Source organism: Aulostomus chinensis, chromosome 6 (assembly GCF_037954235.1).
Source record: "Aulostomus chinensis isolate RoL2024-O1b breed Wild chromosome 6, RoL_Achi_v1.0, whole genome shotgun sequence".
Classification (NCBI taxonomy): Eukaryota; Metazoa; Chordata; class Actinopteri; order Syngnathiformes; family Aulostomidae; genus Aulostomus; species Aulostomus chinensis.
Genome location: NC_141325.1, coordinates 28287150 through 28303598, shown reverse-complemented (window position 1 = coordinate 28303598; position 16449 = coordinate 28287150). Strand labels below are relative to the sequence as shown.

General features: G+C 46.1%; 1 protein-coding gene across 3 annotated transcripts in view; it reads right to left on the bottom strand.

The window, feature by feature from the left end:
- dtx1 (deltex 1, E3 ubiquitin ligase) overlaps positions 1-16449 on the bottom strand; it is a 50289-nt gene that overhangs the window by 14405 nt on the left and 19435 nt on the right. For 2 of the 3 annotated variants that reach the window (XM_086207346.1, XM_086207345.1), the window contains exons 2-3: positions 7406-8159; positions 22-83 (exon numbers count right to left, since the gene is read on the bottom strand). In XM_086207346.1, coding sequence (XP_086063472.1) covers positions 22-83; positions 7406-8159 — 816 coding nt within the window. Of the gene's footprint in view, positions 1-21; positions 84-7405; positions 8160-14044; positions 14110-16449 lie in introns of those variants that run through there. The other variant, XM_086207347.1, reaches the window with a different exon arrangement.

Genomic DNA, 16449 nt, shown 5'->3' with positions numbered 1-16449 from the left:
CGGTAGTGAGTGTGGTCTGACCTGCTAGTGCTGGGTGCACAGGTCCAGAACCAGTCAGGTTCTTCACTGGGAGTGCAGGAACCCTACAAGAGGAGAATGAACATCAAGATGAATGCTGTCACTGTAAACGTGCGACGTGCTAACCTCATCCTACCTGTGGTGGCCTTTCAGAAAAAAACAACAGATTATGTAGAAACATTCATCTCCTCTTTATGTTGTCCAATTTCACTTCTGTTGTTTTTCTTACTCTGTGACCTCCAAACTGGCCTGTAAATGGTGCACAGCAGCAGAACAAAATAGAAGGCAGAGAACAGCAGCCAGTTCTGCTCTGCAAGGCATAAAAACAACCCAGCCCAACACTAAAATAAGAATGCCACATGTGCTTCAGCACAGAGACTGAGACAGCGGCGATGGGCTGAGACAGCCTGACTCATGTACAAAGCACCACAGCAGAACCTGATGCAGGTTGACGTTTGTCGAGTTCATGACGAGCTCGGATGACAAAGACGGTTGACTTGCAAGCTCATAAAATCTGTAGAGCGGAGCGGTCCGAGGTCTAGCCGGCGTCCTGCCGCAGCAGCACTCCTAGACTAGTTTCATGTCCTCAGGTCAACATGGAGAGTCACAGCACAACAAGGAAAATGAAGTCACAGCAAGTGAGGTAGCATGATGAAAACAACTAAGCACATTGACATTCAGCAAAGGAATTCGATTGGTTGTGCACTTCATGTGTGCGTACTAAAGACACATGTATCCTTGTCTTCACATTCACAACAACTCTGCTCATCCCACAGTTTAAATTCACATCTTTTCATAAATCAACTGCAATGAAAAATGCAGCATAATCATGCAAGTGTGGACAAAGCTATCAGCATCTTATAAATAGAGAGGAGGCAAAGAACAGGCTGTCAGGGAGTAAAATGGGTTTTTATAGACAAAGAATTGCTGGTAATAAAAGATGAAGATAGATGGATTGAAGATGTGTAAATATGTGCTCACTTGTCCATTAATGCGATTCATCAAACACTCTGGCGCTGACACATCTCTGCTCTTTGGCTATGAAAGAACCGGGATCTGTGGTTCCGGCCGGGAGGAAACCGATGACATAAAGATGCACGAGTCCCAGCCGACACTTCAGCCTCCTACTGCTTCTCTAGTAGAACCTTTAGTTTGGCAGCGGGGGCCCAGCCCACCGCTGCTGTGCGCAGGACGGATACATCAATACATGATGTGCCACTGTGATATATAATTTAAGTCAGAATGTAAAAAATGAGTGAGTGAAATCATGGAGGGTTTGAATCTGGCTGCAGGATTTAGTTTTAGTGTTAGACTACAGCAGCAGAGGAATCAGGCTGCATTCAGACCCAATCAGGCGCCGTGGTGGAGTGGGAGTTTGACCACGTGGCCCATTTGTGAGATGGGAACTGTAACCCGCCCTAACCAGAAATCCCAACTTAGGTGCCAATACAACATCATGTGATTGCATGCCGATTTAAATCGTTTTACTCCCTCAGGGCAGGGTTGTACAGCTCGGGAACGACGGCGATCTGTCATCCATGTTCTCTGTTGCTGCGGAAACATCGGAATGTTACACTAAAAAAAGTGGGTCTTCGCGTGGGCATCTTCTAGTCTGACACGTTATGTCAGTGGTGCAGGGTTTTTAACTACACAGGCCACGTTACAGGCACGCAGTATTTGTGTGTCTCGCACAAATGGAACCTTTTCCATGGAGATGCGTTCGTTTTAAATGCCTGGAGAACTGCGTCATCACGATGAGAAAAGATAAACAGATCCGCTACAAATAAAAAGAGAAGACTGTGGGCAGTGTAGCTTCTCCGACTGATTACCCGACCAGACCCGACCTGTTTCAGGCTTTGCATGTTTGGCCGCTGCAGCGTGACATCAGGTTGCTTTTCTGTAAAAGTCGACTCTGGTTCAACTTTTCTGGTCTGCAGCAGCTAAACCTCAGTTGACTCATTTAAATGGTCTCAGGGTGTGAGAAGAATCTGAGATTTTCAGTCCATCTGGAAATGAAAGTGCCTGTTTACACTGCTGATTATCAAACACGAGCAACAGCCAAAGAAAAAAACTGTTGTAAAATAACAGGATGGGCTTGAGCAAAATCTTGAGATCAACAAAAACAAATCTGGATGCTAGCCACTGGGACTTCCACTTAGCTTAAATCAAATCAAAACACACCATGAATAAAGCGCCTCCCTGTACGAGCGCATGTATAATTTAGCTTGTTCATGGAGAGCGCTGTGATCAAACAAATAATTATCATTAGGAGGGAAGACGGGCCCGGGGAACGCCATTAACGCCATCTCGCTGAGCACACGCTGCACTGACGTCACGCTGCTGTGAGTGTACAGTAAAGAGGACCTGTCAGGAACCTGCAGCCAGACATTAATTAGGAGAGCATTTCATCTTTAATGCATTGTAGCAAAGATCTCACTGTCAGCCCGAGAGTATTACATGATAAATATGCCATGTTGCACTAACACTTACACAGACACTGTTTATTTCTACAGAGACAGATAGATCCACATCATGTAAGCAACATCTCATTACGCTGTATCTCATTATTTTTGTAAAGGCCGTGATTTCCTCTCTGAGCGCAGCGAGGCTGCGGCCTTCGCCAGCCTGTGCGCAGCTGTCAGCCCTCATCTTATTCTGCACACACTGCTAAAGCTCTTTTCTCTTGACTTGGTCTGTTGTGTGCACCTCTGGAGGCAATGACCCGCTCTGTCCTGGCTGTGCCTCCAGCGCTGGGGTTTAAGACACATGCCACCTCCTCACTCTCTGCTGACAATCCCTAACGGCCAGTGACTTCCAGGGTTTAACTCCGGCTTCACCTCTTCCTTCTGGCTCTTTCTGTCTCATCCTCTGTATCACAAAAATCCCCTTGAAGTAAATCCGCTATTAAACTAATGTCAGAAAAACAGAAAATCAATGAAAGGCTTCGGGAGCAATTATACCACATCATAAGTGTAAATAGACGCAGGCGTTTTCGCTGCGACGCTGCTGCTCCAGCTCCAGCACTCCAGTTTTTTACAAGCCAACCAGACTGAACCTCATCACCTCTGGATTTCTTTCGCCCTGCCAACTCTGATTTCTCGTTTCCTCCTGACCTGTGTTCACTTTTTCATTCCCTTCTGTCCATCTTCTCTGCATGAGAAACCATCAAGTCCTTGCAAGTATTGTCAGAGCCTGTGACAGTCCTTCACTCTCTATATCTACATAAAAAACAAAGATAAGGTGTCTCACGGGACTATAAAATAAAAGTGTTCAACATCAAAGTTGTTTTACTTTGTCTTGGTATTCCAGCCGCGTGATCAAACCTCAAGTCATGCAGGTGAAGTCATCACGTGAGCCACGGATGTTATGGAAGCTATATTTCAGAGTGGTAATATTTAATGTGTGGCACAAGAAATTAAAGTTTATGTACTTTTTAATGCCACAACAGCAGTAACATCTGGAGGCATCGTGCTTTTGAGCTTCTGCCTGAGAAACTCCTGAAGGGTCCGAGGGAATTTCTTCAAATTTGGCTTGTCGTCCACTGGAAGTCAAGGATGACCTGACAAGTTTTTGCTGGTCAAAAGCCAAAGTCAGAGTGCAGATGCAGTTTTTCAAGATTGTAGTACTTATAACATTGGTATTCCTATATTCCATGATATTTTGCAAGCTAGTTCCGTTCTAATAATTATGGTTTAAATGCTGATTTATTATGATAATGTTAACTTGGTACCAGAGATAGGTAGGTAGCGCCAGTTGTACATGTCGTTGTTGTCATGGTGATGCTCTCTGGCTCTGGCATTGTGAACTGGGAATGTTAGTCTGCACTGGAGTTGGAGCGTTCCACATTCCTTGGCCTGAATAATGCTTCTTCCTGCTGCTACCACGTCTGAATATCCCGTTAGCTTAGTTATGGCTGCAGTGCTGAGTCTGCGCAGCAACAGTGTACAACCATGGAACTTCGTAAATATCTGACAGTGGAACAGAAATTTTGAATTAGCAGTTTTGACTCAGTCCGTCTGTTATCGACACGCTGTTACCAGCCTACCCAGGTGGTACGTGGGAAGTTGTGTTTTCAGATCTGTTGTGAAAATTTCAGTGAATTCTATAGGCGATCCCCGTATGTCCTGTATTCCACTTGGTCATGATAAAACTGTCTCGTGACCCATGTGTACTGATGCAGTTGTGGTCCTAGAATCATCTCCCATCTACTGCAGACATTCCTGACGCCGACCCTTTGATACCTCCTGACAATTAAGTGAAACATTAAGCCCACTAATGGCAGAGCGTTAATTACAGCCCGTCAGGTCAGGGGAGGGAGGGTCACAGCCCCTCCTCTGTCAGTGGCGGGCGTCATCCATCCATTCCAGAGGGAAACTCCAGCCTGCCTGAGACTGATGACATTCCCCAAATAGAGAGATCACATTAGAGCTTGTTAGAAAAGTGCTGACGGAGGACTAATATCTCCTCATCTGTTTATTATGCATTATAAAGACATGAGGGGGTAGTCGGAGAGGGAGAACTCCAGGAGTTCTTAATTGCATATTGATGTGACTTGCAGGAGGCCGACCAAGTGTAGGCCGTGTCCCGCCGCTGCACAGAGGAGGGATCACCACCAAGGTGATGCTCTGGAACACCCAGAGCATTAGCAGTGATGACAACAAGAATTCTTAAACCGCACCGGTTTGGTCCAGATCATGATTTATTCATTCAGTCCAATATTAATTGTATCTTACAGGGAGCCCCGGTGATGGAGCAGCCCACAGAGGGATGATGATCTCTGCACACAAGGAGCAGCCCTGCAGCCAGACGAGCAGCTTCAGCACGAGGAGCCTGGAAACAGCGTCCACTTCTCTCTCTCTCTCTGTCTTTTTCTCTTTACAAGCATTTTCGCACTGCAAAGAAACCACCACTGACATGCGATCTTAGCTGAGCTACGATGTGCATGCATATGCAATCGAGGAAGTGGTTTCACAGATGGAAGACGAGAAAAAAAAATCTTGTGAAATCATATCTTGGCTCATGCCACTGCAAATATGATCTCAAACATGAAAGAAAATCTCACGTGAAGAGATTGCGAGTCACGATTTGTGATAAGAGTTTGATTATCGTAAAATAATTTTCATTCACATTATGTAATTTGACCTTTTTTCAGAAATATGATCAATCAATCAATCAACCAATTAACTTATAGCAATGATGTATCACCGCTACCCTCTTCTTTTTCTTCATATATTTGAGTTATTTTTTCAGGCAGAAAAGTCCATCGCTCTCTGCACCCATCGACTCAAACTTGTTCCCTGTTTTGCTTTCACGTGTCTCACCTGGTTTTAATATAAATACTGCTGTGTTTGGGACTGTTAGTTGTAAGTGCTCGCTCACTTCACACTTCATCATCATTCTGCTCGCTGAGCTCAGGCTGAAAACATTTTTATTTTTCGTTCCTCACATCGTTTTCACTGAATAGTAATGTTTGTTTCATAGAACTTCATGTGTTTTGTGCATAATTAAGTGTCGTTCATGTATCCTTCTCTTCTATCTGCTGTTACAATCACACTGCTGGCTTGTTTGGGGATTAAAGCTCGTGCGCTTGTACCGGCCCGAGACCCCCTGAGCTAAAAACTCCCATCAAAGTTACTTGTTAAGTAGCTGAGAGCAACCGCAGTTAAGCTAGCGAGGATATTTGCATGGATGTTGGTAGCTGTGGCCTTGTGCCAGTCATCAGCTGCAGGAGGTATAGACAGGTGGCGATAGTGAGCTGTGTCCTGTCAAAAACTGATTTGTTGACACAAGCCAACAGGTGGTTCCGTCTCAAATATTTGTATATGAAGCCACACGGGAACCATCATTTACAGCCTTCAGCAGCTGGTATCTGGAGACGGTGCAAAAATCAATATTTGAGCTGCAGCCTTTTAATGACACTCAACAAACACTTGTGGCTTCCGCAAAAATCATTTGCAGTATTACTTTTGTAAATCCTAAGTATCTTGACATAAATCTGGTAGAAAATCAGATGCCGGTTGGTTGTTTGCAACCATGTAAACAAGCCAGAGCGCTTCAAGCCCCTGACAGCAGCTGTTTTAGGGCGTGGGTGTGTGAAAAACACATCTGATGTTTGACATACTGTTTGGGTTCCTCTCTTATCTGTCGGCAGCATATTTGTGCGAGGGGGTTTGAGACTATATATACGTGTGTGAAGTCTCATGTCTCGCTGTGTGTATGTTAACCACACTCATCCTGTATGTCGAGCCACTCGCCTGAGAACTGATGTACTCTACCTCACCCCTGCCTCTTCCTCTCTCGTGCTCTCTCTTTCTCTCTCTCCGCCAAAGATCCGCCGAGCACCGCGAGGTGAAGAAGTAAGATTTCCTCTTAAATCCACCTGAGCTTCTTCTGAATTCTTCAGGAACATCTCTGAACAGGTCATGGAGACTCATCCTCCTCCTCCTCTTGCGTGCAGCATGAGGAAGGTCATGACCTGCTATCGCAAATAAACAGTGTTTCCTTTCAGTGACACTGAACAAGGCCAGTGAACGTGAAAGCCTGGGTGGAGGACCGTCTTCACAGCCTTCACAGCCTTCACAGAGTCTCTCCACATGAGCTTCCAGGACAAAGTGGAATCAAATTAGATCAAGACAGGGTTTATTTTAGTAAAAGAAAGCAGGGTAGGGAGCGAAGTATCGGTTACAGTGCTAGACACACTTCTTTTCCTTGGTTTCTTCTCCTGAATCGCTCTGAGGTCAGTGTGCTCTGCTGAAACTCCCATTTTTCCTTGATCCATTATTCATTCTTTCCCTGTGGAGCTCTGCCTCCATGGCAAATAGGTTTCCACAGCTACACCAGAGCCTCACATGTCTGACCACTCACAAACACCCACATCATGAAACAAACATGACAGGCGCGCGCATGCACGCACACACACACACACACACACACACACACACACACACACACACACACACACACAGAAACGCTCACTTCCTAGAGTGATAGTAACAAATGAATTCAAAGGAGAAGCAACAGAAGAGCTGTGGTATTTCATGCCTGCTGGGGACAACATAAGCTCATTATCAGGCTGCAACCGCGGCAGACACTCGTGCGGCTCTTCCTCTGTAGAGTCGACTAAGAGAATCAGAGAGACCCAAGGACTTCTCCGCACATCAGCGCGTTCACAAGAGTAGTCGTAAATAAAGTGAAGATGCAAGGACAGAGGTAAAGAAAACAATACGCCAGATACATGCCTGCTGAGCATTTGTAAAGCAGACAAGCAGAAGAAAACTGTCGCTTTTTATATCCTGCCACTGCTTCAACTGAAGTAAAAGGCTACTGTGGGCTCTGGAGCTTTCTAAATGACAGAATAATACATGCTAGTGTTTGCAAACATTGTTACCCAGGTGGGATGGCTCCTCTGGCAGTGGCCATGGAGATGCGCTGGGTGCCCGGTCGGTTCAGGTTGTTCTGCCCGTTAATGGTGAGAGCGTTGTGGCCGTGGGAGCCTGAGAGAGATGGCATCACGGGGGAGCAGGGGAAGTTAGCAGTAGAAAGCTGCAACTGCACCTGTTCAACTTTGGTTTGGCCACCTCCTGCACTTATGTTGTTGTTGTTGGTGCCGGAGGAGGAGGAGGAGGACGTGGGAGTCCAGAGGGAGGTTCCTGCAAAGGTGTTGCTCTGCCGCACAACCGTCAGGGTTCCTGCAGCGCTCGGGTCGCCTGCTGTCCTTCCGTAGAGCTTCCGCCGCTGCGAAGCAAGAATAGCATTAGAGGCGGCTCTGGTACTGTTGACCAGGATGCACTGCTGACAAGAGCAGGGCTGTCCGGAGCTGGTGCCCACAGGCCAGGATTGAGACTTGGGGATGGAGCCCATTATGAGCGGGTAGGCGAGGTCCATGCGTCGACGGAGGCGTCGCTTGCGTTGACTCTGCCGGTTGGTTTGAGACATGCTGTTGAAGTCGATGATGTAGCAGAAACCCAGAGACGTCAGGTCCAGCCAGGGGTGCTGCTTCTCGTAGGCATTCTGGATGGTCACACAGATCTCCATGTCATACGGCGTCCATGAACCGTTGTCGTTCTCCCACTCCCACACCACGCCTTTCCCCGGGGCCGACGACGGCTCGTAGAAGTTTCTCTGCACTGGTCTCATGGTGCCTATGAGGACAGGGAAGAACCAGTACATAAGGTCAACCAGCTGGATCCCGTGTCCACCTGTCTGTGTGATATTAGGAGAGTAAGTCATTTTCTATACAGATTCTTTACGTCATTAAAAGTATAACAATCCTCTTTTACAAGAGAAATCCAGCAGGAAAAATGTGATTCAAATTGAAGCACTAAACTATGGTTCAAGTACTGGTTTCCTGGTTTAGTGGTAAGGGTGTATTCTTACTTCAGAATCAGTGCAGCAGCACTGTGCGTCTGATATTTGGACTTTTTCCTAAAATATCAGATTTTTTGTAAAGCACCGGATTCTCCAAGTGGTGAATGATTATTGTTGCATTATCAACATGGAAAAAAGCAATAAATATCATTCACATTGTGTTACCTTTTTAATGTTCGTTATATTGTCCTTTGAGTAAAATCTTCATTTCATCTTTAATGTTACTAAAGCTGTCAAATAAATTCAGGAGTACCAAGTGCAACCCATCCGAACAAAATCCTGGACTTATATTGTTATGATGCTAAAATGTCATAAACTGGGAACAGCTGTTACTGTTGGTAATGAAGGTTCAAATCCCGTACCTAAAAAGAACTCAAGTACAAAGCACCCCCAAACCCCCACTTTATAAAGGAGCATACTCAAGTTAAGTACTTCAAAGCTGTACTCCAGTAGGCTCCAGTACTTGAGTAAAAGAGCTTCTTTATTTCATCCCAGCCGAGGCCAGCAGTCACAAAACACGATGTGGTAAAACAAATGGAGATCCTACCCACAATCCCCTGCTTCCTGCACTGCTCTGACAGGCAACAGGAAGTGGGGGTACCTGGTCATTACGCACCCACCTCCACAATGACACAATTACACATTGTCACATGGGAAATTAGGGCACTTTTGCCTTTCCAGCTCACCGCCACATATCAGCGAGGGTATCCAGGCACTCCGGTGGAGAATGTCACCCCCACTCCCCCATCCCCCCACCTAATTTAACGGGTAAATGCTCTCTCTGCTGCCAGGGAGGGCCATGGTGATAATGGAGGGATGGGAGTGTGCATGCGTGTGGGATGAACGGGCGGAATGGCGTGGGAGTGAGTGAAGGGTTGGTGGGCGGCGGCGAGCGCTCATGTAGGAGCCTGCTGCTGGCACTGGAGAATAAAATGCATCAGCAGGATCATCGAGCCTGACCTTGAGTCTCTGCTGCAGACTGCTGCTAAAGGACTAGGCTTGATGGCTAATTTCATTTGGAGCCGCTGAGAAGCTATCACCCCCCCCCCCCCCCCCCACACACACACACACACACTCACACACACACACTCACAGCCAGTGAGCCAGCTGCCTGTGTCTCTCACATCTTCAGTCACTCAACTGTGCAATGCTGTCTCTGCTGGTCGGGTCCCTACCTGCTCACAGCCTGCTCCCATTCTTCACAGTTCCTCTGATAGTCGTGAAAATCATTTTCCAGAATAAACACTCAGTGATTTCCAGCAGTAGAAGGTTCAATATGTAGTACCTTTACCACTTTGTGCCCTCAGGGAAGAATTAGCATCAACACTTTCAGCGTGGTTGCCTGCTTGCGGCCCGATCGATAGCGGCTCGGCTCGCCAGTCTGGCTCAGTGGGACGTTTAACACAAGCGCCATAAATATTTGAACATGTGGCGATGTTTTATTCCCCAGCATCACTTTAAAACGTCTCAACTTTGGTGAGGGGAGATGAACAGTATCCCCCTTTGAAAGCTTGTTAATATTCCTAATTGTTTCAGGAGGAAAAGTGGGAAAGATGTTAAACTAATAGTTCGGAGCATTCTGAAGACGAGATGAGGACCAAAGATTGAATAAAGGTTTTTCAACATGTTGTGGTCCTGCTCTTGGTATAAATGGTTGAACATAGTGATGGAGTTGGTGTGTGTGGACGAAGAGGAGTGGACAGGAGACACCAGGCCATGTCGAGACACAGTACTGTATGTGCACGAGGAGACATACTTTAGAGTGAATAGAGTAGCCTAGCGTCGTCTAGCCTAGCCTGGAAGTGAGGAGATGCAGCTAGCCAAGCTTTGTCTGAAGTTACCTGCTGTCTCAAACCGCGCTATATTTCAAATGCCTCATTTTCTCTGTGGAGGATAAAGAGAACTGGATACAGAGCGAGGCCTTGTTCACTCAACGGAGAAGCAAAAGTCACAGATACGCCAGCGTACCTCCTCTGTGGGCTGCACAGGCCCACGAGAGACTTCAGCCAGCCGACTTCTGCTGTCGCCAAATTAAATGGGGATAAAATTATTTAATCCTGCAGCTTTTCTGTGCTTTCCAAATGTCATTGGACCGAACCGATCAAATTATGATGGATTAAAGAGTCACTTCATGAGGGATTTGAAGATGAAAACAAAAATCTTCCATCTTACAGCTTTTTCTTTCAGGGTGCACAGTAAGTACAGGAAACAAGTCACAGGAGTGTCTATTTTATACCATCTCTAAGTGATTTACCGAACAGTTGAGTATTGTGATACCTCACTACTGATATACAGTTACACATACTATGACAGTAGGACAATATTATACAGTACTTTTTTAAAAACACATGCTAGATGACTCAACCTGCTCTGGCTGTGTATAAAAACTACGATTCCCTCAGCAAAACTCCAGTGGTTTGGTCCAGTCTTTGAAGAAGACTGTTGTAAAAGTGCATTAGTTTTACAACCTGGATGTATAAAAACAGCACAATTGACTGATGATGACTTATTTACAATGGTGCTGCAAGAATAACTTCCTATTGAAACTTGATTGATTTTATAAGTATGTGTAAAAACTAAGTTACTTTTTAAAAAATCTCTTTAGAAAATTATATTGCTGCAACCCTGGTGAGTAATGTGATTGTTTCTAGTGGGGAAAAACTGCCAAATCACCTCCAGTAAAGCCACGTCAAATAAACGCATCCAGAGCGGTCCGAGAGGTGACTCGGGAAGTTAATACGCAGCTTCTGCTCACTGCCTCCCGTTCTCACGTCGCCCTCTTTACAGCTGCTTCTCCCAGCAGAACGGTCCTGACCGGTTGATGTTGTCAGAGTGACCCTCCGTGATGTTCCTAAAAGGAAACTAAGTGAAAGTGGCCTTTTCCTGACCGACGCCGTGTGTTCAGTCATCCTTCCTGCCCTTCCCTCAGCGTCCTCCCACTGTCCTTGCCCACCACCACGATGGTCCCTCTGGGCGAGTGCTAGCTCTATGATGTATTCCATCGTCAGGCCCCAGAGGGACCCTCGCTGTCACACAAGGCTAGGTGGGTTCAGGGTGAGCCTGGCTGCCCTTTCACATCTCAGCTGGGGGGAGGCCATAACATCCTGCATCCCCGTACGATGGTGAAGGAATAATATCTCTATCAAAGCAGTATCACATTCCAACAGCCTTGACTGTGGGTTAACATAGAGCTGCTATAGGGAGTAAAACAGTGTCAGCCGCTGCGTGTAGTAAATCAAAAAGTGCGACACAAACATCTTTAATTGACTTGATAACCTCATACCTCAACACTTGCCACAAATTGCCAGAGATTTAAGTTTGTTTTCACAGAAACACAAAGGAAATGTTTTGTTGAGATGGAAACTGTCCCTGGTGATGGGAGAAGGAAGCAGCGGGGGGAAGGGGGGGGGCTGCCCATATGTGAACGACCCTACTACTCCTTTCCCTGAGCTGAGCGCCAACTCCTCCTCCACTCCCTCATCTCATCTGCTGCTGCTGCTGACGCCAGCCTTCCCCTCCAGCGTCTCTCCTGGCTCCTCACCAACACTCTCTCGCTGAGCCATTCTTCACATTTTCCACTCTGTCACTAACTGGACCCCATCCTGCTCTCACGCAACCCTCAGCTGCAACAGAGCTTTTCCCACCAAAGCGGTGCGGGTTCTTGAAGGGAGGTTTTCAGATCTACGGTTCAATCCTCTGAACCGGTCATTTGCACCGGTTTTTAAGCTGAACCATCACTGCTTGGCAGAGCTGCCTCTGCACCTACGGTACGTCCTGAACTGCAGTGTTAAAAGTACATTTGGGTCACCAAGAATTTCAGTTGCCCATGCACGGACTACAAATATCCATAAAAAAACCCCACAAATTGTATTCATTTTCATTGGCTCACAAGAACCGAACATGTCAAATATGGCCGTGTGCGGGGTTTGGAACACATCAACCGTTGGTGAGAATGCACAGAACGGTTCAAAATGAGGTTCACAAACAGACACCAAACCTGTTCTAGAACAGCGAGGATTGTCAGCCGCTGTCACCGACTTGTAGCCCAAATCACCTCGGAGGTAATACTCTTGCTGTCGCTGCTGCCGGGGGAGGAACGGCAGCTGAGAAGTGCCTGGATCAAGCTTTGTAATATATCCTGTTAATTGACAAGCCTTTCCAATTTCCTCGAGGCGGCGCTGAGCCTATTACAACAAAGTGATGTATTTTCTCTTTTTAAGCACAGAAGAGAGGCAGTAACAGGTCCAGCATCACATGGCTCATTGCTGTCTGAGACGTATTTAAAGCCAACTAATCTCCTTGAATACAGACAGAACTCAGGGAGAGAATAATATTTCCTTCATGTCCATGTTTCTAGTGAATTACACTAATTTTTAAAAGTGAGGACATCCCTTCAAACTAAAGTCACCACTTGTCAGGACTGTCTTCCCACAGCGCAGCGTGACATCGTCAAGTTGCTTACGTTCAGGCAGCAGTCGAGGGGAATGTGCTTGAGCTCGTAAGATGCCGTTAACGCACTAAATCAGGAACTGAAGGGTTGTGGAGTTTGAGAGATATGAGGATTTACTAGTCAGGTAAAAGAAGATTGATTGCAGGTAAAAGCTGCAGGATTGTTCAAGGTTACGCCCCAAAGTCATGGAACTGAGGCACTGATTTGCCTCGACTCACATCATTGCATTGTGAGAGATACTGGCCACGTCTCTCTGAATCCTTGTGCAGAGTGAAACAACAACAAAATGTAGGCTAACGCCAGGAGAGCTGAACTGGGATGCCACCTATAGAGATCGTGCCTCTAGGACTTTTCCAGGAGGTGACAACTGTACATTGTCCGCAAAATACGTACATCTCATAGAATTCCAACTCTGCCACACGCGAAGCGAGTCATCACAAGGTTGTTACGGACATATTAGTCAGTCTAACACCGTCTCTATCTCGTCATTCCCCCTGAGGTCCAAGGTTAGCCTGCTTATGTCACGATGGTGAACACGGGAAACACGTTACCTGCCTGACATCAGCAGGATCTCATTAATCATTAAGTTAGCGTGCTGACGTTATCATTTACAGGGCAATAATGCGTCATACAGAGCTCGGGTAGCTGCTAACAGAGCAGTAGCCTCCTTTCCATCAAGGTTCATGGAGTCGCTGAGCCTGACGGCACCTACGTTCGAAAAAACAAAGGATCTGACAACCACTTCTGTGGTCAGGACAGGTTATTAATATTCATTAGATGTAATACTTCTTCAGCTTCTATTAAAACAAAAGGCCAACTGAGTTGTAAGCAGCACTAAATCAGCGTGGGCACAGATCATGACATACCACCGCAGAGCCTCCATAATATCCAGCACACAATGAATATTCTAGCACATTCTACAGTATGGGAGAAATAAAATAACCCAAGCATGTTTGATGTTTTCACATAAACCCCAGAGCACGGCTTAAAAAAAATAAATTCAGAAAAGGACCCTCACAAAAAACATAAACCCAAGCTGGCCGCTCGCGATGATGAAAAGACGCCACACACCCACTGAGAGCCAACATCTGGCTTAAAAAGATCTGAGACTGTATGAACATGATAAGAAGTGAACTTGTCACTTCCATGCATGCTCCAGTGAGGCTTCAGATGTAAAAGATTTATTCAGTTCAGAAGGCATTGTCATACCTGTGGGTTAGAAGTGGCAAAGATCTGTAAGAGCATTATCTGCTCATTAACGGCTAGCCAAAGATCAGAGACCGGAATAGTGAGGATGACAGTCTGGCATTAAGCTGCTTTTACAGCGTTTTATCTAACAGTATCACGGCTCCCCTTCTCTTCTCTCATAAGACCGAACATTAAAGCTTATTTTCTATACCGAGATGACACTTTGGTTTGCAGCTCTTTATAATGAGCTACAGTGGTGAATAGCCTCTTGGATTCCCTTAAGCTCCATCTTCTCTTTGTTGGCAAATATGATGGATGAACAAAAGAGGAGGAGCTGCCAACTGAGAAGCAGAGGAGGGGGGGAGAGCAAAGAGAAAGAAAGAGGGAGAGAAGGGAGGAAACATCATGCGTAGCCCTCACGTAAATGTGGAGTTATTACAATGTTGGTTTTTTTCTGTGTTTGGGCCTTTCGTCAACAACAAAAAAAGGACTTTTAGCAAATGAGCTTCATAAAATTTCCCTTCATAGTGAAGAGTGAGTGTTGACTTCTGCAACGACCGAAACGACCGAGTTTAGACACGACAGTGCCGGGTTTCGCGTCCTCGTCATCGGTCATACGTTTCCCGCCTGATTCATCGAACCCTGATCACATGATCCTTTCAAAAATAAATCAAAACAACAAAGTCTGCATCTCAAATGAGCCTAAAATGGAGTGACATACATCAGTATGTAGTTACTGAATATCAATTGTGGAATCAAATTTGTTGCAGTTACACTGAGCCCAAGAAAAACTTTCCCCAATGAGGGTGACAAAGAAGATCATACAGTATGGCGTATCACGGCAAATCGTACCCTAGCCTACCGCGACGCAGCGCATGCTATCGTATCGTATTCAAGCTTATCAAATATTATACAGTAATGGATTGTGTCGTACCCATCATGCCGTACTGTACCATATCGTATTGCACCATGTCATACCATAACATATTACACCGTACATATCGTATTGTACGTGATCAGATATTTTAAAATGTGCATTTCAAACAACTAAATGCCGGTCTATCATGTTTGTGATATTCATACATTATATTGTAAATCGTCCAGCAGACTCTGCCAATTTGATATAAATAATTGCGTCACTACTGCAACTTCTTTTGGTCTCCATTCATGTCCAGCTAGAGCTGATCTGATATCAGGACAAACCTCGCTGTGTATCAGGACCATTCATTAGATGGTGCTAAATTATTTGGAGAGAATTGTAACATACGGATGAAAGCACAAGGAAAAGAGGTGAAGGACTGAAGATGGAGAGACGGATGGTGAGGAGAGTAGAGGAGGGCCAGAAGGGATGGAGGGAGGATGGAAAAATGTTGCAGGGGGGGTGACGGAATGAGGGATGGAGAAAAAACTGAAGGAATCATGTGATGACTGGAGGACTTCAGCCAAAGAACAATAAAACAGAGGATGTCTCACTCCGGCCCAAGCCTGAACACTGCGGCAGGAGAAGCCCCACTAATACAATGTTGCTGCCAGCAAGACAAAGTGACTGTGGAAAAGTGGCTCCAGTCCCACAACTACCGTCCTCATCCTCAGCACCTTCAGCCCTCTAAACTCTCCTGAAGCTGGCCCAAGGAGCTGGCAGGTTACTGGGCTTTTGTGCAGAATCTGCAGTTTGTTGGGTAAACAAAAAAAGAAAAAAAAATCTGGGGAAAATTAAGTTAAAGTGCTGTCCACCTGCCAGCTTGTGTATCGCAGAGATGCAACAGACCCTGAAACAACCTTTCGACTTTGTGTTTGTCGTGACACGTCCTCTGCTGAGGAGCCGCAGCTCAGCCAAAGATGCTCTGACTCACTGCATGTGTGGGTACAACTATCCATCCATGCATGTGTGTTAGCGTATCTGTGTATGTGTGCACATCAGAGGAGGCACACACACTGAAGGGGTGAGTGTGACTGAACGCGCATGGCTTGCATATTTATGTTTCACCACATAACTGCTTCCAATTCACACCAATTCAGCCTCATCGCGTTCAGCAGGAACCTCGTTAGTGCACCGGCATGGTGCCGTCACCTCAAGGGCAGGGGAAGGGGGAGGGGGAGGAGGAGGTGTGGCTCCGGGCATGCAACACACACATACACACACACACACACACACACACACACACACACACACACACACACACACACACACACACACACGATTGCAGCTTTTGCTTCACATGACAGGCCAAGACTACCAAGGAGCTTCTCTTTCACACTTAAGACAACCAAACCCTGCCATGTTAGCTTGGTCAGGACAGGAGATCTGGCAGGTGGGAAACACACATCCTATTTAGGCAACGTGGACTTCAACATTTCCTCCAGAGATTTTTTTTACTCCACCACCCTGACACCCGCCAACCGATGACTCCTTACGCCTGGGTGCC